Source organism: Perognathus longimembris, chromosome 12, assembly GCF_023159225.1.
Source record: "Perognathus longimembris pacificus isolate PPM17 chromosome 12, ASM2315922v1, whole genome shotgun sequence".
In the NCBI taxonomy this organism is placed as follows: Eukaryota; Metazoa; Chordata; class Mammalia; order Rodentia; family Heteromyidae; genus Perognathus; species Perognathus longimembris.
The window spans coordinates 28,803,894-28,824,935 of record NC_063172.1 but is presented as its reverse complement, the minus strand read 5'-3'; the positions used below and the strand labels follow the sequence as shown (position 1 = coordinate 28,824,935).

The following is a 21,042-nucleotide window of genomic DNA, read 5'->3' as shown; positions in this document are numbered from 1 at the left end:
TATTCCAGTGATGCCTGAGACTATATCTATATAATCTGGACGTTCCAGGTTTTCATAAGCTCTTGTTTATATTTGGCTTATTTATGTACTAAGTTTTACTGTTTGTGGCCTTCCCTATGTGGCCTTCCCTATTCCTGAACACGTGTCTTTTTTCTTAGTTCTGACAAAAATGAACATAACCAATGCACTATGAACAGAGGATACTCTGTTAACATAAATTACTTTAAGTGTTTATTAAATGATATTTATAATTTAAAAACTTGAGGTAAATGAAATACTACAAAACTATATATAGCAAACTCTTACACATACAAACTAGAGCACATTATTCTGTAATTTTGTTAAGGTATTTTGCAAAAGGATCATTTATTTATGTCCACAGATAACTGTCATTACCAATAATCCCGATCATTTTGTTACTCCCAAATAAAAGTTCTCCAAATAGACAGGAAAATTCAGTATTGCATACAGCTAAATCCTGTTCTCACTATCGTACTCTTTCCTTCCAAATATGGAATTAAATAAATATATGAAGACAATATAAAAACAAGTTATGATTTTTGGTTTTAACACCTAACATTGTGCCTCACATGATATATGCTCAGTTTATTCTTTGAATAAATAAATTATCTTGAATGTTAACACTGTTTTTTCAAGTAGCAGTGTGCAAATCCTTATCTTCAGGGAACCAATTAACTCTGGAAAAGTCAGTATCTTCTTACCCACAATCTGGAGCTGGACACCACCTACAGTCAGGATCTGCAACAAGCCACCGTCTGAGCATAAATTCTTCGTATTTTTCCATCAGGACATCATCACTCAGTATCAAGCGAATGTCATGGGGATTGAACCGTTCAGTACACTCTGGGCAACTGATATTCACTCTACTTTCAGAGATTTCTATCCTTAGGTACTGTCGTAAGCAATCCACACAAGATCTGTGATGACAGGTCATTATATCAGGAAATCTGTCTTTAGAATGCCGCAAAAGGCACAAAGGGCATTCTATAAAGTCTCCAATTTGTTTGTTGATCAAAGTTAGTCCATTGTCAGAAGAGGTATTTGTAGAGAAAATGGAGTTCTTATCAGTACACATTTCAGAATGTATACTTTCAATACTCGCAATTCCATCCACCCCGCCATTGAGCTCCCTTGATTTATGTTTGTTATCCTTTTTTCTCCGAAACAGAGAGCCTATTGAAATTCTTCTTTTTTTTGGTGCCTTTTTGACTGAAGGCAAGCTGACAGAGGAAGCAGAAGACTGAAGATCGCGATCTGAACCCATTTGCCGATGTAAACTCATGTCTAAAATGCTCATCAGAATTGAGTCAGGGCCAGTGGTTATACACAGCCCTTCATTATATTTAGAAGCAAAACTTATTTCTTGTACTTGCATTCAGTTTAAGTCATGATGTAACAAAATCCAACATGGCTCCTTCTGATAATTCTTGAAGAAGTTCAGTTTACGGAAGACTGTATCATGGATGTCCTGAAAAACAAAAACACAATTCAAGACCACTTAATTTTAATTTTAGCGTGTGTGTGTGTGTGTGTGTGTGTGTGTGTGTGTGTGTGTGTGTGTGTGTTTGCCAGTCCTGGGGCTTGGGACTCAGGGCCTGAGCACTGTCCCTGGCTTCTTTTTGCTCAAAGCTAGCACTCTACCTCTTGAGTCACAATGCCACTTCCGGCCTTTTCTATTTATATGGTGCTAAGGAATCAAACCGAGGGCTTCATGCACACTAGGCAAGCATTCTACCACTAAGCCACATTCCCAGCCCTTGTATATTTTTACAAGCAAATTTTCTGTACAATTTCAAATAAGTATGTTCTTTATCAGATTAAATACTCTACAGGAGAATATAAAATTCTGAAATAGCAGTGAGCATATTCCTTAATCTTAACAAAAGATTCTCTTCATTTGAACTGATACAACATAGGACAGAAGAATGTCCCGTATATATGATACTTGATTTATGACCAAGGTAATATTCTGAGCACTAAGTGGCCTTAACAATTATAGTGTTGACTGGTTATTCATTTGAGAAAATAAAACAAGTTTAACCTATGGCTCACCTCATGTATAAAAATCAATTCAAAAGGCCAAATACAGTGGCTCACATCAGTAACCTCAGCTATTTGGGAAATGATTATCAAGAGGTTTGTGGTAAAAAGTTAGTGAAGTCTTATCTGGGCATCGTGGTATTTATCTGTTACTCTTGCTATGTGAGAAATGTAATTAAGATGATCATAGTCTTTATTTTGCCTAGGCAAAAATGTGCGACCTTGTCTGAAAAATTAAAGTAGGTACTGGTGGATTAGACCTATAATCCTAGGGACTTCAGAGGCTGAAATTAGACGATGACAAATATAGCCCGGCATACATGTGAGACACCACCCCCATCCAACCCATAGCTGGACAGAATGATGCACATTTGTTATGCCAGCTATGTGGAAGGCTAAGACTGAGAGGACAGAGGTTCCAAGTCAGTCCAAGTACTAAAGTTCATGAGACTCCATCTCAACAGAGGCGGCGAGGTATGGTGGCATGTGCCTGTCATCCCAGCTATAACAAAAAGCAAAACATAGGTGGCTTGAGATCTAGACACAGGCCTGGGCATAAAGTGAGATTCTGTCTCATAACAACCAGTGCAAAAAAAGGGCTAGAGATGTGACATAGTGGAGTGGTATAGCACCTGCCTATCATATACAAAGCCCAAGTTCAAACCCAGTACTGTTAAAAAAAACTACTAATAAATTCCATTTAAAAACACAATGAAAAAGGGTAGCATTAAAATACCAAAAAAAACCCAATGCCATTAAAAACCAATTCCAAGCTATTCGCAGATCTAAATGTGAAAAGTGTAACTATAAAGCTTTTATTTTAGCAAGCAACATAAGAAATTGAAATATTTTCAATAAAAGGATGTCAAACAACATTAAAAATTGCTAACTATAAAAAAACACTGATATACAGGTCTATAATAAAAGTAAGGGACAATACTATGGGGTTTGGAGAAGACTTGTGCTACATATAACTAATAAAGAAACAGTACCCTAAACACGTAAAAAGTTACAAATCAATAAAAGTAGACAACCCAACAGAAAAAAAAAATGGGAGGAGGACTTAAGAGGCACTTGAAGTTGTGAGAGAATGATCAAAATCATTAGTTATAAGGGAGAAAAAATTAAAGCCACACTGAGAAGTTATGATGTACTCAACAGATGGCTAAGATTAAAAATATTTGTAGTTGTTCACAAAGATATGGAGAAATGGGCACTCTCTCATACTAGTGATAGAAATATAAAATGGTACATAAAATAGTACCTCTATACTTTCGAAATCTTGGAATATCTACCAAATCTGAACATAGACTCTTATTATCACTTCTAGATATGAATACAGTAGTTCTCTTCTGTATTATTTTCTAATACATGCACGAAGATGTCCAATGGTGCACATTAACAATATTCTCAGCAGTATTAGTTATAACAGTCAATATAGAAACAACCCACATTTCCATCAAGAGTAAAGCAGATGAGCAAATTGTGTTATATTCACACTAGTGTATACCATAAAAGCACCAATACGTATGAAGTAAAGAATGCCACATAAAATTCCACTATAAACAAACTATAAAATTCCACTCATACACAAACCAAAGCCCCACAGAGTATGTTTTCCCTATCTTTTATAGACCATGCTTTATGGGTAGCCTTTCAGTTTCCCCAAAGGGCTGATTCATTTCAACATTTTAAAAACATCAGTGTTAACTTTGAGTTGGCAGATGCAACCTGACCAACTATCGTTTGGTACCTTTCAATAAAATTATTGAAATGCAAAAAAAATTACACTCATATAAAATTCAAAATAGGCAGAACTAATCTACAATGTTAGAAGTCACCACCGTGGTGGTGGTTGTGGTTCAATGGGAGCTTTCTTAACAAGTGTAGGAGTAATTACAAAGGTATGTTCACTCTGTGTTAAGTAACTGACCTACAAACTCATAATTAATGCACTTTTGGATGCATGTTACACCATGATTAAAAGTTATATGGAAAGAAAGAGATGAGGGATGAAGGAAGGAAATTAAAAAGGAAAGAAAAGGAAAAGAAAGAGGCTATCCATCTATCAGGCACCTGAGGCTTACACTTGTAATCCTAGCTATTCAGAAAGTTGAGATCTGAGGACTGAGGTTAAAACCAGGAAGACAAATTCTCAAGACTTTCTTCTTAACCAGTAAAAAGCCAGAAATGGAGGTGCTCAAATGGTAATCACTGCTCAGCAAAAACAGCTCAGTGAGTGGCACAAGGACCTGAATTCAAGCCCCAGTACCAGTACACACGTACACACACACACACACACACACAGAGCAAGAAAGGAAACACGGTGTAGAGATTAGGAGAATCATGGTTCAAGGCCAGCAGGGGTTCAAGTTGGTGTGGCCAGACCCTCATCTCAACAAATCAACAGGGCATAGTGACAGGCTTGTAATCCTTCTCAGGAGGCATAGATAGAACACTTATAGTCTGAGGCTAGCCGGGAGAAAAATATGACACTCTCTCTGAAAAATAAAGCCGAAAGAACCAGTGGAATTGATCAAGTGGCTCTAGAGTTCTTACCTAAGTAGTTCAAATTCCAGTACTAGAGGGGAAAATGAAGAGATCTGGGGGGTATGGATGCACACATTTAATTCAAGCACTCAGACTGAGGCAGAAGAATCTTTAATTCAAGGCCAACCTGGGCCACATAGCGGGTCTAAAGCTAGCTTGGATTACATAGTAAGACTTTGTCTTAAAAGAGAACAAAAAAAAGAGAACAAAACAAAAATACACACACCAGGAACTGGTGGTATTTCTAGCTTAATCCTAGTAAGGAGGCTGAGATCTGAAGATCAGTGGTTCAAAGCCAGCCCACTCAGTCTGACTCTTATGGCCAATTGACCAGCAATTTAAAAAAAAAAAAAGCTAGAAGTAGAGCTGTGGATCAAGTGGCAGAATGCTGGCCATGAGCACAAAAGCTCAGGAACAGCAGCTAGCCCCCGAGTTCAGCACCAGAACAGGCCTAAGAGGGGGAAAAAAAGTAAGGATTAAACTTTGATTTCTAAAGACCTAGCCAGTTATAAGTTATCTGGGCTATGGTTACTGAATAATGATCTCCTCTCCACCCTATCTTCCACTGATTGATAAATCACTTATTAGTGGACCAATCTCCTACAACCTAAATGATTTTGGCTTGAAAATGTTTTCTTCCAATTTGTACCAGCTGACAGAAAGGTATTTATTTATGTCTCTGAATTCTCACCAACAGCCCTCATTATATCAATAGTTCTGTGTTCATTTTGAGTAATCTGTTTTCTTCATTCTTTAGCTTAACACATTTTTTTTCAAATTTTTATTATCAAACTGATGTACAGAGAGGTTACAGTTTCATACATTAGGCATTGGATACATTTCTTGTACTGTTTGTTACCTTGTCCCTCATACCCCCCTCCCCCTTTCCCTTCCCCTCCCCCCAAGGTGTTCAGTTCACTTACACCAAACAGTTTTGCAAGTACTGCTTTTGTAGTTGTCTTTTTTTACCCTGTGTCTCTCAATTTTGGTATTCCCTTTCAATTTCCTACTTCCAATACCAGTATACACGGTTTCCAATATACTCAGATAAGATTACAGAGATGTGTAGGTACAACCACAGGAAGAGCTTAACACATTTTTATTGATCTGTCTTCAATTTTACTTTTTCTTCTTCTATCTTGACTCTACTGTTAAATCTATCCAGGAAAAATTTTTAGACACTGTACTTTTCATTACTAGAGTAACTGTTCCTTTTTAGTTTCCATGTCTTCATTGATATTACCCATCTGTTCAGTTATTTATCTCCCCTTAAGTCCTTAAAATACTCATGTTGCTTTTAAAAATCTGTCTGCTAACTCCGTTACCTAACTTTTCTTTTTGGACGAAGTGGTAAAAAGTAAGCTGTATTTTGTTTATCAGTATTTCTAGTAATTGCTTCTTGTAAGCTGGATACTGTGTGCGATATGTTGTAGAGATTCTGGAATTTCTTATTTTCTCAACAGGAAAGATTTGAGTTTCAAATAATTAAAATTTTTCTCATTGACTTTTCCAAGTTATAACACAAGTAAAATATTCAATGATGTAGCACTTTGAAACTATTCATAAAGAGGATACATATGGAAAATATAACAAAGATCTCTGGAATTTCACATTCCTCTCATAAAGAAGAAAAATATTTCATACTTCAGTTTCATTAGCTTAACAGCATATGTCACTACATAGAAGATTCATGAGGGACTAAATAAATTTTACAGGCTTGCACAATACTAGGAAATTTTCTTTAAATTTCTAAAACTGCAAATTCAATGCTATCAACATTTATTGAACAAATTACTTTTGAGATATTTTTGTTTTGTTTTTTGCCAGTCCTGGGGCTTGAACTCAAGAGCCTGAGCACTGTCCCTGGCTTCTTTTTGCTCAAGGCTAGCACTCTTACCACTTGAGCCACAGCACCACTTCTGGCCTTCTCTATATATGTGGTGCTGAGGAATCGAACCCAGGGTTTCATGTATACAAAGCGAGCACTTTACCACTAGGCCATATTCTTAGCCCTTGAGATATTTTAAAAGATACTGGTTCCATGCAAAACACCATGAGACAACTATTTTACATGTTAATCATATACATACTGGGCTAAATGTAGGGTAATCCTTTGATGCTCTGAGAATATAATGCATGTAATAATACTGCACAGAACCATTACAACTTAAATGGTTACTCATTAATTTAGTGAAAACAATATTGAGAAAATGTAGTTATAACATATAAAGGCAGAACAAGTACAGTAGCAGAAATGGTCTTTCATACATGTACCCTAAATCCAGTCTTTGACAATCAGACCCTGGCCCCCCGCTCTTATCAGCACCATGATCTTCTTAGAAGCTTTGGGAAGAGGGAGGATTTTTAAAAAATTATATCTGGCAGTTAAATTAGTAACTAATTAAATAGAACTTATAGAGGCTTGTTGTTTATGCTTTTAAAAATGTCTTGCAAAAAGCACAAATGTTTACTAAGGTACTTTATATTGGGAATCACACGCAATTCTGTAGTAGCTGCTTAAGTTCAACTAAGTTTTCCCCAATAAAAATGTTTAACAATGTTTAACAATTGAAAAGGTCCAGGGGCTGGGAATATGGCCTAGTGGTAGAGTGCTTGCCTCGTATACATGAAACCCTGGGTTCAATTCCTCAGCACCGCATATATGGAAAAGGCCGGAAGTGGCGTTGTGGTTCAAGTGGTAGAGTGGTAGCCCTGAGCAAAAAGAAGCCAGGGGCAGTGCTCAGACCCAGAATTCAGTCCCCAGGACTTGAAAAAAAAATTAAAAAAACAAAATAAAACTCAAAAGTGTTTAAAAATAACTAGTACTATTGACTGGCTTCAGAGAAATCTATGAAATTATAAACCCGATAATAAATTATAAATACAATGCATATGTTCTAATAAGAAAATACATCCACAGCTTTCAATAGCTTCAAGCTAGTTTTCCTTTGAGATACTTGGAAATCTCCCATGCATGGTTCAGGAGAAAATTACTTATTGAGGACAGTTTATCCACAGATTTTAGGACTAACCTACTATAACTTTCTTCTCTTAGATTTATGCTTCTAACTTTCAGCCCCTCTAGCAATCCAAACTCCATTTCCTGACACCTTAGGCAAATAAAACTCTGGCTTTCCATGCCTGAGTTCCTACACTACATTGACTTTTCTTTATGGAAAAGATGTACATGGTTTTTCTTTTGGGAGGAGGGGGTATGCAGGGGGCTGAGTCACAAAGAGATATCTGATAGTTTTCTAAAGGATACCTTCATCTAGGCTCTGAGATATAATATGCTTAGATCTCCATATGATGGTATCATTGACTATTTTAGCCTAATGTGTGTATGTGTGTGTGTGTGTGTGTATTTACTAAGCTGCTATTTAAAACTGATGTATAATAAAAGGTTTTCTTAAGCTAGACATTGTGGTGCCTGCCTGTAATCTCAGCATTCAAGAGACTGAAGAAGAATTATAAATTTGAGACCAACCTGAACTATATAAAGTAAATCCTAACTCAAAATGAAACTGAAAGAGAGAAAAGTTTAGGATATTGAATATCTGGATGTTTGTGTATGGCTTCCAGAGATAAAACACTAAAGTTTAGCTGGGTACTGGTGGCTCTTTTCTGTAATCCCAGCTACCAAGAGGCTGAGATCTGAGGCTCCAGGCTTGAAGCCAGCCCAGGGAGAAAAATCTGTAAACCCATCTCTAACCACCAGAAAATGGGAAATGGAGCTGTGGCTCAAAGTGGTAGAACACTAGCCTTGAGCAGAAAAGCTTACAAACAGTTCACAGGCCCTGAGTTCAAGCCTTATGACTGACAAAAATAAACTAAAATTAAAGTTCATTATAATGAAGTCTGGTATAATTTTAAAAGGTTATATAAATATTTTATTTTTCAAGTTGTAACATTCATAATCTTAAAAAGTTGTTATATTTGCCAACCTAAAATGTGGAAAACATTTTCCTCTAATAAGCCTGCTCTCCAGTATAGCTACCAAACCCAGATACTAAGTAAGCACCAATGCATTCTCTATGCATAATTTTTACTTCTTGAACAATATTAAAGAGACGATATATTTGAAAGAATTCTGACTTACTAATCATTTTTTATACTACCTGTCACAGTAAAAATTTAATAGGCACAATAAATTTTGGTAACAAAAATATTTTAAAAATCACTAATGCACTGACTGGCTTCAGAGATATCAATGAAATAACAAACTAGATAATAAATTATAAATATAATACGTATGTTCTAATAAGAAGATACATCCATAGCTTTCAATAACTTCCCTAAGGAATCTAATGGAGAGTTAATTAACACAGCTACTTCTGAGGAGTCATAGTTGAAAGTGTCAGTAAAAGTTAACATGTCTATAATCCTAGCTACTCAAGAGGCTGTGATCACAAGATCATGGTTCAAAGCTAGCCCAAATAGGAGCTCTTATCTCACATTAACCACTAAAAAGTCAGAAGTAGAGCTGTGACTCAAGTGGCAAAGCACTAGCATTGAGCAAAAGAGCTCAAGGACAGTGCCCAGGCCCTGAGTTGAAGGCCCAGGACCGGCACGCACACATAAAACATTGACATTAGCGCTTGAAAACCTTTCTACTATAATTTATAAGTACAATATTCATCTATATCAGCTTATATCCTTGGCTAGAACATATTCTACTCCATTAAGATTTAAAGTTATAGATCTTTCAACAAAGTGTGGGGGAAGGTTAAAAAAAACCACACCGTTTTCTGAACAAAGGTCTACATTTCATTATGTAAGAATAAATATTAGGTAGAAGGACAACACAAAGTAATCTCTCACATTTTTAAAACTAAAATCAGAACAAATGAAGGTTCATCAATTTGTATGTTTAAAGGGAAGTTCATTATTATTTTGGGAAAGTCTCTATGCAGACCAGGATGGTTTCAACTTATGATTCTCCAGCTTCAACCTCCAGAGTGCCTGGCTTAAGAGGTCAAACATTCACTGTTCACCACAAAAGGCAGCTACATATAGTTTTAGAAATGTAGTCTAAATTTCTTTCAATTATTTCTGTTTCTGCAGAAACATGAGCATATAGTTTACACAGAAGAAAATCTGGGCACTATGGATTGCTACCAAGAGGTTTGTGGCTTTTGATTGGTAATGACCTCTCTGTACCATCTGTATAAATAAGAAAAACACTACTGTGGCAGAGATGATGCTATATGCTCAGCCATTTCATTTTCTTCCTCAGCACAAAGGAGGATATTTTCATTCCAGTAGTAGCTACCTACCAACTATATATAACTAGTCCTGACCAATGCAACCATTTCTTCAAGCATCCTTTAGCTATTCCAGTGGCTAACTCTAAGAACACCTAAAAGGGCAACAGAATCACAACAATGGAGGAATTTGGATACTTGAATCATCCACATGCTTGTGAGAGAAATATAAATAAATTACACACACACACACACAGTCACACTGTATAGCCCTTTTCATTTTTCTTATGTGTACATAACTACAAACACACACACAGAAACAGTCACACTGTTTAAGCCCTTTTCATTTTTTTATGTATATATAACTACACACACACACACACACACACACGGAAACAGTCACACTGTGTAGCCCTTTTCAATTTTCTTATGTCTATATAAGTACAAACCTGACTCTACTGGCCTAATATTAAAACAGGAATTTTTAAATTTACATATAAATAAAGGAGATAAGGAGAGATCAATAGATTATCATAGGCAAGTGTCAGTTTCCAGCAATTGTTTTCTACTTTTAAAAACTTCATGCCCTTCATGCCCATCAAGACATAAATAGATTATCATGTGTTGTATCCTTAAGAGAATTTCTGTTATTTCCCAGAAACAGAAACTACAAATTCAGAATAAACTATTCCATATGCCACCAAGCCTCCCAAAAGAGATATTTCTTAAACAGCTTCACAAACACACTTATTTGACTATTCTTCATTAGAAGGTAAAACAGAATGATACTTTGTAGTTTTAACAACACAAATAGTACTTGTTATTCAATCTGTCACAAGTTGCTTCAGAAAACAGCATTATCTATTCAATTAAACCAAAAAATGTAGAAAATGGTTAAAAAAACATTTTAGCTATCTTATTCTAGTCCCTCTTTTGTTAAAAAGGGCAAGCAATACGCCAACAGGGAAATAATAGGGAAAGCAGAATGCAAAAGTCTCAAGCTATCAGTTAATAGGCTTTTAAAGATACTTAACTGTTAAAAATTTTTCAAAACATATTAAAATACACACTGCCGCAGATCAACAGAAGGGAAACACTAGGCTAGTATGCAGTCTAAGCTAAGTATATCTATTTGTTTTAATTTCTGCTTCCTTCTTTGAAAGTAAAGATTATTAAGACCAGATGTCTAAGGTCCCTTAGTTCTAAGACTATTCTAGTATATAATACACAGCTTTAATACAAAGAACTTTTTAGGGTTAAACTGGATAAGTGCTTTTAAATGTTTTCAAATTTTCAAGTACATTCTTCTGCCTTACTAAATTCATGGCATGAATATAATCTTTACAAGTATCATGGTTAATCTGTTTATTTTTAATATTTTGATAGTGTTTGGTTCAATTTTACCCTAACTACTAGCATTTCCCTTCTGTGGATCCACAGTAGTATTTTAACAAACTGAAGCCTAATTTTTCGATAGTTTAGGTATCTTCTAAAAAAATTAAAACTTTTAGGTTTCCATATACATTATTCTTTACTCTACCACACATAAATATACACTAGTACCCACAGCATCCTAACATTTCTCCAGTTTTAGAGTCTCATTTACCTTTTTCTCCTAAAGAATATAATAGGCAAAGGAGTGGGAAGACCTCCGGTTAGCCAACCCGTTTGTAACATATGTAGATAAGATGCTGTAGAGTTTGGAGGAAGTGTATGGTAAGAGGCCCAAGGAGGTATTTAAAAAAATGTTCATCAAATTATAAAGTAATTCTCAAAAGGAACAACATCTCTTTTAAGATAAGAGGCACAAGAAGCAAATGTGTTCCCATGGATATTCAGCACTGATAGCCTTTCTTTAAACATGGTCTCCCATGAGACCACTAATAGAAACTCAAATACAAAATAACAAGGCTAGAAAACTTATGGGCAAGTGTTTTCTTAAAAACAAAAAACAAACTCAAAGTACTTGCTAAGAAATACATAGTAAATAATCTTTAAGGTTTGCTAATTTTGTGGTTTTTCTCATTGAGGATCCAAAAGAAAATCAGTAAAATTCTAAAATATACTATTAAATTAGATGTATTAGATAACCAACTACTGATTCTTGGGAGACATTAATCTAAAGATGAAAAAGCTCATGAAGAGACAGAGTGAGTCTCCTAAGGCATGAAGACAAAAAGCCTAGGAATCACTTCACAGATACTAGTCATGCACATGGGCATCTGCTCAAATATCCACTCACTCTTCTCAGAAGACTGCACCAATTTTTATTTGGCTCTGGAATTATCCTTCTAATGATATTCTAATATTTTAATCTTTACATTTTGTAAAATGTAAAAATGAAGTCTAGAGGTACTCAGTATATCATCACTAGCACGTAAAATTGTTAAAAATTTCAGTCCCTCAGATGCATTAGTTACACTTCAAATAGTCTTTGGCCATATGTGCAGCTATTTGTTATAACATTAGACAATGTCGATCTAGAACATACTTTCATCACAGAAAGTTCAATTGGATAGCACTCATCTAGAGCATATGATTTATCCACACAGTAAATATGGCAGAGACAAATTATCTGTGCTTCTTCTACTATCATCCTTCTTATTTAGGGCTTCATTAATCACCTAGCCTCTCTTGTTAAGGTTTACTTACAAATTTCCATTGGTCTCCTAAAGAGAAGTCCTTTTTTTTTTTGCCAGTCCTGGGCCTTGAACTCAGGGCCTGAGCACTGTCTCTGGCTTCCTTTGCTCAAGGCTAGCACTCTACCACTTGAGCCACAGCACCACTTCTGGCTTTTTCTGTGTATGTGGTGCTGAGGAATCGAACCCGGGGCTTCATGCATGCTAGGCAAGCACTCTACCGCTAAGCCACCTTCCCAGACCCTGGTCTCCTAAAGATATGGAACAATTTCAAGTTAACATTGCATTCAGAGTCCCTCTCTCCACCCCCTGTATAGCCTTAAAAAGTCCAAGTCTCTCAAAGAAATTCTGTATTTACCCCAGTATACATGGGTCACACTTGTAATCCTAGTTACCCAGGAAGTCAAGATTTGGAAGAGTGAGGTTCAAAGTCATCTAGATCAGAAAAGTCTATGAGACAGCATTTCCAAAGTAACTGGTAAAACGCAAGGGTGAAAATATGGTAAAAGAGGTAGAAGGCCAGTCTAGCAAGTTCAAGGTGCTGAGTTCAAACTCCAATACCACCACAAAAGGCCCAATATTTGTAAAGTGTCTTAACAAAACACACATAATTTCACTTCCATGATTTTTATTGCATCTTGGATGCTAGCTAAAATATTCTTTTACATCTTTTTTGATATTCTAAAGTCTTCTTTATTCTTCACAAACAATTTAAATTCAGTAATTATAAATAATACTAAAATGTTCTTTGCTTTATATAAAGTTTAATATTTTTTAAATAATTCATCTAAATATTTTTAGGTGATTGATAAGAGGTAGGAAAAAGTTAAATAGAATTTTTAAAAATCAACAATGTATTTTAAATAGGGTCATGAGTCTCACTGAAAAAGTGACATTTACACCAAGGTCCATAGTTAAAGAGTTAGCCATGTGGAAATCTGGTGAAAGAACATTCCAGGCAGAGGGACTAGTCATTGCAACTTAGTAGTAATAAAAGATTAATTTTGTAACAGTCTTATCTGAACAGTTCAGAGTATTTCAGATTGTACAAGACGATAGCACATTCTCCTTTATTTTATAGACTGGGAAAAAGGGTAAGGCAGTCATTTAGGGACAGTTGTAAAAGAGAGAAGACAGGCACCTTGACTTTCAATTAAACTCAATAATTCCTGTATAATAAATGGCACATACTGTTCTGCGTTTCACTCCAAAAGACACATTGATCATTTGGAAAAATACTACTAAAACACAATGAATCTGCCAGGCACCAGTGGCTCACACCTGTAATCCTACTCAGAAGGCTGACATATGAGGATTATGGTTCAAAGCTAGTCAGGGCAGACAAATCTGTGTGATTCTTATTGTCAATTAATTAACCAACAAAAAACCAGGGGCAGAGTGTGGTTCAAGTTGTAGAGCCCCAGCCTTGAGGAAAAAAAGCCAAGCAAGATTTCAAGACAGTTCAAACTCCAGTACTGGTACCAAAAAACCTTTCTTTCCTTTTTGCTGGTCCTGTGGCTTGTACGCAGGGCTTAGGCACTGTGTCCCTGAGTCTCTTTGTAGTCAGGATTAGCACTCTACCACTTGAGCCACAGAGCCACTTCCAGCTTTTTCTGAATAGCTTGTTAGAGATAAGAGTATCATGGATTTTTTCTGCCCAGGCTAGCTTTGAAATGCAATCCTCAGACCTCAGCCTCCTGAATAGCTAAGATTACAGGTGTGAGTCACCCGCACCCAGCAAAAAAAATTTTTTTTAATATTAAAAAAGAAAAGAAGGTGCGAGGGGAAAGGAAGGAACAGGGAGAAAAGGAGGAAGAAAATGAATCTCTGTGGAAAGGAACAGTAAGGAGGAAGAAAATGAATCTCTGTGGAAAGGAACAGTTCATACAAAATATCCTTGGAATTATACCATTCAGTATGAATAAAAAAAAAAGTCACCCACCAATGCATGCTAAAGTACTTTAAGAAATCCTTAACTTTGGGGGGCTGGGGATATGGCCTAGTGGCTAGAGTGCTTGCCTCGTATACATGAAGCCCTAGGTTCGATTCCCCAGCACCACATATACAGAAAATGGCCAGAAGTGGCGCTGTGGCTCAAGTGGCAGAGTGCTAGCCTTGAGCAAGAAGAAGCCAGGGACAGTGCTCAGGCCCTGAGTCCAAGCCCCAGGACTGGCCCCCCCCCCCCCAAAAAAAAAAGAAATCCTTAACTTTGGGCTGGGGATATGGCCTAGTGGCAAGAGTGCTTGCCTCGTATACATGAGGCCCTGGGTTCGATTCCTCAGCACCACATATACAGAAAGTGGCCAGAAGTGGCGCTGTGGCTCAAGTGGCAGAGTGCTAGCCTTGAGCAAAAAAGAAGCCAGGGACAGTGCTCAGGCCCTGAGTTCACAGCCTAGGACTGGCAAAAAAAAAAAAAAAAAGAAATCCTTAACTTGGTGGCTTACATTCTATTTGGGCACTACTGCTATAGAGAAGTTTATGAAACAGATACTTTACACTGTACATACTTTATTTAGTTAGCAAATGCTTACTCAACATCTATTTTCAAACCCAACCCCACTTTAATCCCACCAGCTTTGTGAACCAAGGATACAGTTTTGAAGTTTCTTTGGGATTCAGAGAAAGGTAATTTATAAAGAAGATTTTGCTTCAAAATTCAATGGACAACCTTTTTTGTTGGCTAAAACAATTCCTTATCAGTACTGTGCTACTGAGACTTTCACATAACAAAACCTTCCCAAATAAGACAAATTAACAACTAGAATTGTCTAGTTCAACTAGAACTGTGTGTGTGCTCGAGTTAGTGCTGGTCCAGGGCCCAGGCACTGTCCCTCAGCTTTTTTTGCTCAAGGATACCATTTTATCACTTGCACCACAGCTCCTCTTCCAGATATTTGGAGGTTAATTGGCGATGAAGAGTCTCACAGACTTTACTGCCTATGTTGGTTTCAAACTGTGATCCTCAGATCTCAGCTTCCTGAGTGGTTAGGATTACAGGTTGAACCACCAGCACCCAATGTAGAGCTGACTTTTAAAATAAAACCCCAGGTAGTATTAATAGGACCAAAAATATTTAATGGTTAAGGCCAATAGCATAACTTTCAAGATAGTATGAATAATAAAAATTTTAAGGTCCGTCCCAGGAGGGCTCTACGCAGATGCCCCCACTTTGTTAAGTCTCCACCCAGTTACCTGGGTAATCAGCAGACCTGGAGGCAGTTACCTTCCCCTTCCCTGAGGTCACATCCTAATCCACCTGGCCATACCCTCAGGCCCCTGCCCCAGATAAGGCAGGGCTGGGTGGGGGTCCGCCCCTTTTACTCCCTTCTCTTCAGAATGCATCACCTTGGCCACAGACCAGCAGTTTGGTAAAAAACAAAACAAAACAAAAAAAAAAAACTTTCTCTCCTGCCTGAATACTGCCTGGCATTCTCCTTTACTGGATACCTACTTTAAAAACCTAACAAAAATAATTCTGGTGTTAACAGAAACAAAGAAACCAATACAGCAAAAACTATTTTAAAAATTATTTTATAAAAATGTACTATTTTTTCACTTTACAGCAGATGTCAGAAATGACTGCTGTTGAGAATTTAAACACAAATGTGTTTAGCAAATGGGTATTATCTCTCAATCTCTTAGCTGTGTAAGTGTGCTTATGCACATGAGCTGTTTCAATGATATGTCTTCGGTCAGCTAACAATCATTTGATAAAGGGAAAGAGGAAGAAAAAAAACCCAAGAAAAATCATTCATAGTTGGAAGAAAAAAAAAACCTGCCAAAGTATGAAAACTTTAGCTATTTTCTATAAGTAATCAGATTAATGTTTTGCTAAATATGGAGTTAATGTAACTCCATATATGATAATAGGTTCTTTCAGTCATTAAATTACTACTTAGCTATGATGAGCTAGCTAGCTTGACAAATACAGTGAAATATGCAATCAAATATAAATTTAGAAATTCAACTTCAAATTTAGAAGGTCAATTTCACTTTGGCCTTTAGCCCAAAATGGCCTAATTTTTAATCTGGACCTCAACAATAACAACTGATTTTTAAAAAGCATAAGCTTAGTAAACACTAGCCAGCATCTGACAATTGTCACCTATTACTAGCATCAAAAAATAAAAAAATAAGTAACAGTTCTCTTAACATTTTCTACATTACCAGAGTAGAGAAGATACAAATGACCAATTATGATGTAAATATATAACACCAGCTTACTCTGTGCCAAGCAAACACCTGACTAGTAATGTTTACATGTTATCAGAAACTTTTTTTTTTGCCTTTTTGGAAATTTCATAAAACTGTATTTCTCAGTCCTTAATATTTTTAAATTAAAAAAATAACTTTTGAAACAGTGTCTCAAATTGCCCAAACTGACTTCCAACCTCCTACTTCACTCATAAAATAGCTAGGATTACAAGGTATGACTACGTCCAGAAAGAAAAATACATGGGGGTCAGGGGAACCGAGGCTATTTGTGTTAAATCCATATAAAGATTTAAGATAACTTGTAAACCTGCCATAATACAGGAAAATCTTTCATATGTTAAGATTTGCCAAATTATCTAAATTTCACCCAACACCAAAATAGTATACACTTTCATCTGATTCCATTTAAGAGGTGACCCCAAAATATGTTGTAATCACAGTTGTGAAAATGCTGCTTTATACTTTATCCATGTTCAAATATGGAAGTTCATTTACTTTCCCCTAAGATGCTGGAGCATCTTTAAAAGCATTTACGTAGAAAATAATACGGTTTCCTTTAGTCAGTACCGAAGTACCAAAAAAAATTTAACAAATTGCCAATAATATTTAAGACAGTTCAGACAGTAGTGGGAAAAATGGGCAATTCTTTATATCAATCCTAAATGGTCAGCTGAAACATCTCTGGGAGGAGATAATAGTTAAAGCAGCTACTATTTGGTTGTGTTCCAACTTCTAAAATAAACTTGTACTTAAAAATTAATCTTACCATCATTAAAAAAACATGTCATTAATTGCCAAATGTATTTATTTCCTAAGACACCTTTTGATGATATTAAAAGTTTCCATGAAAACATAAAATTTATCTCCAAATGCACTGCATACAGTAATTTTTTAAAAGAGCATTAAGCACAGTACTAACAAAAAAGTGTTTTGTTATTGCATAATTTGGTTTACTAAATCCCAAAATTTAATTCTAAATCCTAACTCAGGAATTACACGTAGCAACGAAAGAACATCTGGAAATAGGTTCATCGCCATTTTCTAAATAAAGTATTTACATTTTAATTCAATTCAGACAGCTCAGTGTTAGAGAAGGCTAAGCACGCAAATTTGGGAAGGGCTTGAATTACAAACAGAAGTGGTCAAACGTGCACTGAGGTGGTTAATGGCAAAACTGAAAACAAAACTTGAGCTTACTGGCCAGACTTCAGACACTCAAAAGAGCCAATGTATCTGGGTTAGAATAAGAAACAACAACAACAAAAGACAGCTATATTCTTCAAAACAAAACAGAGGTAGAATGGAAAAGTAAGATCACACACATTTGGAGGCAATGGACCGATCGCCTTATGCCTCATGCTGTTTACTTAAAACTAGCCTTTCCAGCCAACACCTGAGTTTAAAAACAGCAGCAGCAGCAGCACTTAAACAGGACGGTCCTTACGAACGTCAACCCCACAAAACACTCAGAGAAGAGTTAAGTCTCTGAGCAGAGCGAAGCCTCACTCATCCATTTCTGCCCGGGACCGATGGGCAAAAATCAAGATCAGACCTTCCTCTCCCCCACGTAGAACCCTAAACGACACGGTAACCTCTTTTATCCACCGCGCTCATCTCGGGGCTAACGAACCCCCAAACTACTTTTTCTTCCCAAATTAATGGAAACGGGGGTGGGGGTGGCAGAGTGGAATTCCGATCAGAGGAAAAAACTAGACATGAAAAAGTAGTGGCATTGCTTGCTGGGTGAGGGCTGGGGGCAACTTGAAGACCCCCATCAACACATACCCCACCCCGAGGCTACTCCATTTTCTGGCGACCATGGTGGGTGTGATTTTCGCTTTGGAAAGGGTATTAGTTCTTCCCAAGGAACAGGGCTCCCCCCACTTCTCGAAGGGCCTCCGGCCGGCAGCAAGGATAGCGGGCCCAAGTCCTCGGCTCCGAACGTGCAGCGAAGCCCGGAAACCGTCCCGTTAGAGCCGATTTCACCCGTCAGGAATGCGCTCCGCCCCCGCCGCCTCCCCGCCGCAGCCGCCCGCGGGTCCCGCTGGCTTCCCGGGCCGGGTAGGGCCGGGCTGGGGGAGTGCTCTCGGGGAGCGCCGCCGCCACGGCCCGTCACAACACAGCGGGGCCGCCGCCCGCCCAGCAGCCGGCCGGGCCGGGACCGGGCTCCGGGCGGATCCCACGCCCCGCCTCCGCCCGCGATCCTGGGGAAGAGAGGTGGACCCAGGCCCGGGAGGGGAGGGAGCCGGGCTCGAGGCCTGTGACCCCCCCCCCCCAAATCCCCGCACCTCACGCCGGCTGCCCGCGTGGGGCACCCACGGGCGCCTCCTCTAGGGAATAAACGAATCCATGTCCCAGGCTGGGGGGCGCGTGATGGCAGTGCCCGGGCCGGAGCTCCTCGGGTCCGGACATGGGAGCCGCCCCTGGCCTCCCGTCCCGAGCGCAACCGCCTCCGGTGCCCCGCGGTACCTTTAACTCCTCAGAGCCACGGAGGCGCCTGGCAGCGGGCGAGCAGGCCCACGTCCCCGCCGCGGAGGGGGAAGCCGGAGCCAAGACGAAGGAGGCCCCTTCAGCCCCGCCACGGCTCCTGTCGGCTGGGGCGCGGGTAGCGGAGGGCGAGAGTCCCCACCGCAGCTTTCCCGAACTCCTCCTCCTCCGCAGCTCCGGCTCGACGGCTGCTCGGGGGAAGCAGCGCCGCAACTGCCATTCTCCCCCCCCACACACACCCCCGTCTCCTCCCCACTCCTCTTGCCCCCCCTCCCTCCCGGCCCCGCCCCCATCCCCGGCCCCGCCCCGCCGCGCCACCCGCGTGCCTTGCGTCATGGCGTCACGCCCACCCGGCCGGCCGCGGGCGCCGCTGGGACGCCGTGGTGCGCTCGTGCCCCTTCGCTCGGCGCCGCAGCCGTCAGCCAGGCCATCGGCCCGGAGCCGCCGGCTGGGCAGTGGGGTCTCCGAGCCCGCGATCTCCTCCGTGGACAGGTGGGGGTGCCTGAGTAGGAATTCCTCATTCTTTTGTGTTCTCGCGGCTCACCACCTGCTTCCTTGACAGCCCGTGGAGAGCGGAGCTGGCCAGGTCCAGTCCTGACCGTCCACCCAACCCGTAGTTCTTTCCTTTTTGCGTGTGCTGGTCCTGGGGCTTGAACTGGGGGCCCTCGGTCTGTTTTTCCTCCCTCTCTCTCTCAATGCTGCCGCTCTACTGTTTGCACCACAGCTCCACTTCCGGCTTTTTGGTGGTTAGAGTCTCGCCGACTTTGCTGCCCTGGCTGGCCTCGAACTATAAACCTCAGATCTCCTGAGTAACTAGGATTACAGGCGTGAGCCGCTGGCGCCTGGAGAATACATAGTTCGGTCCTCATCGTTGTCTCATGTATTATAAAACACTTTGATCCAGCTTTGTCTGTCTCATCCTTATGTCTTATAAGACTTCTAATGTCTTTTTTTTTAAACCTACACAGGACTTGCTATAAATTCTTAGTTGAATAGCAGATTCATTCCAATCCTGATCCCTTCCCTCCTAGTCTGTTTCCCTTCAGAGATTTACATCATTCTTCCTTGGAACACACGTGATAAATGCTGTACAAAATGTCCATCCGCCATCTGTTACTTAGCTAAATATATCAACCTTTCGATCCTTATTTTAGTGTGTCTGTCTAATTTAAATTAAGAACAAACCGAAGAGCCATGCCTTTTCAGACTATAGTTGGTATCTTTGGTAACCCAGTAAATGTTTACCACTTAAACTGAATAAGCTAGTCATTTCAGGTCTAAATGTCTTCAGTCAGGAGTCTTGGAGCAATTGTGGATATGTTTTTCATTTGTTGGACATTTCAGAACTGTTAAATGTAGCTTTAAATACTGCTTGAAGGCCAGCAGTATAATCAATGGAATACTTTAAGCCTGCAAAAGTATAAATGATGAGTTGGATACATGGAATAGTACTCACACATAATTCTTGAAAATAAATCATGTTAAACATTTCAGCTTAGAGAGAGCTTGGAATTTGGTTGGTTTTTAATAAAGAGCAGGACAAAATGCTCTTGTACTCTATAGCTGTCTGCAGAGATGCCCATTACTTGCCTTCCTGAAACTAGAGGGATTTCCTCCTACTCTTCAGTTAGGCCAACACGAACCTGTTAAGCAATGCAGCTCTGCACTTACTCCAGAGGCAAAGATTGGGAGGCTTGAAGTTCAAAGTGGGCCTGGACAAAAAGTTATCTGGATTCAATTTCCACCAATAGCTGGGTGCAGTGACAAGTGCCTGGCAACTTATCTACAGTTGGGAAGAATAAATGGTAGGGGGATAGCAGTCCAGGTCTGCCTTAGCAAAAAGTGAGACCCTATCTCAAAATTAAGGCGTGGCTCAAGTGGTAGGA

The 21,042-nt window shown here is 39.1% G+C and overlaps 1 protein-coding gene across 2 annotated transcripts in view; it reads right to left on the bottom strand.

Annotated features, from left to right (window-relative positions):
- Positions 1–19,380, bottom strand: part of Rnf19a (ring finger protein 19A, RBR E3 ubiquitin protein ligase) — a 52,208-nt gene extending 32,828 nt beyond the window's left edge. Inside the window, exons 1-2 of one of the 2 annotated variants that reach the window (XM_048358413.1) lie at positions 19,139–19,380; positions 723–1,489 (exon numbers count right to left, since the gene is read on the bottom strand). In XM_048358413.1, coding sequence (XP_048214370.1) covers positions 723–1,396 — 674 coding nt within the window. In that variant the 5' untranslated portion in view covers positions 1,397–1,489; positions 19,139–19,380. Of the gene's footprint in view, positions 1–722; positions 1,492–18,554; positions 18,688–19,138 lie in introns of those variants that run through there. The other variant, XM_048358414.1, reaches the window with a different exon arrangement.
- Positions 19,381–21,042: the final 1,662 nt, after the last annotated feature.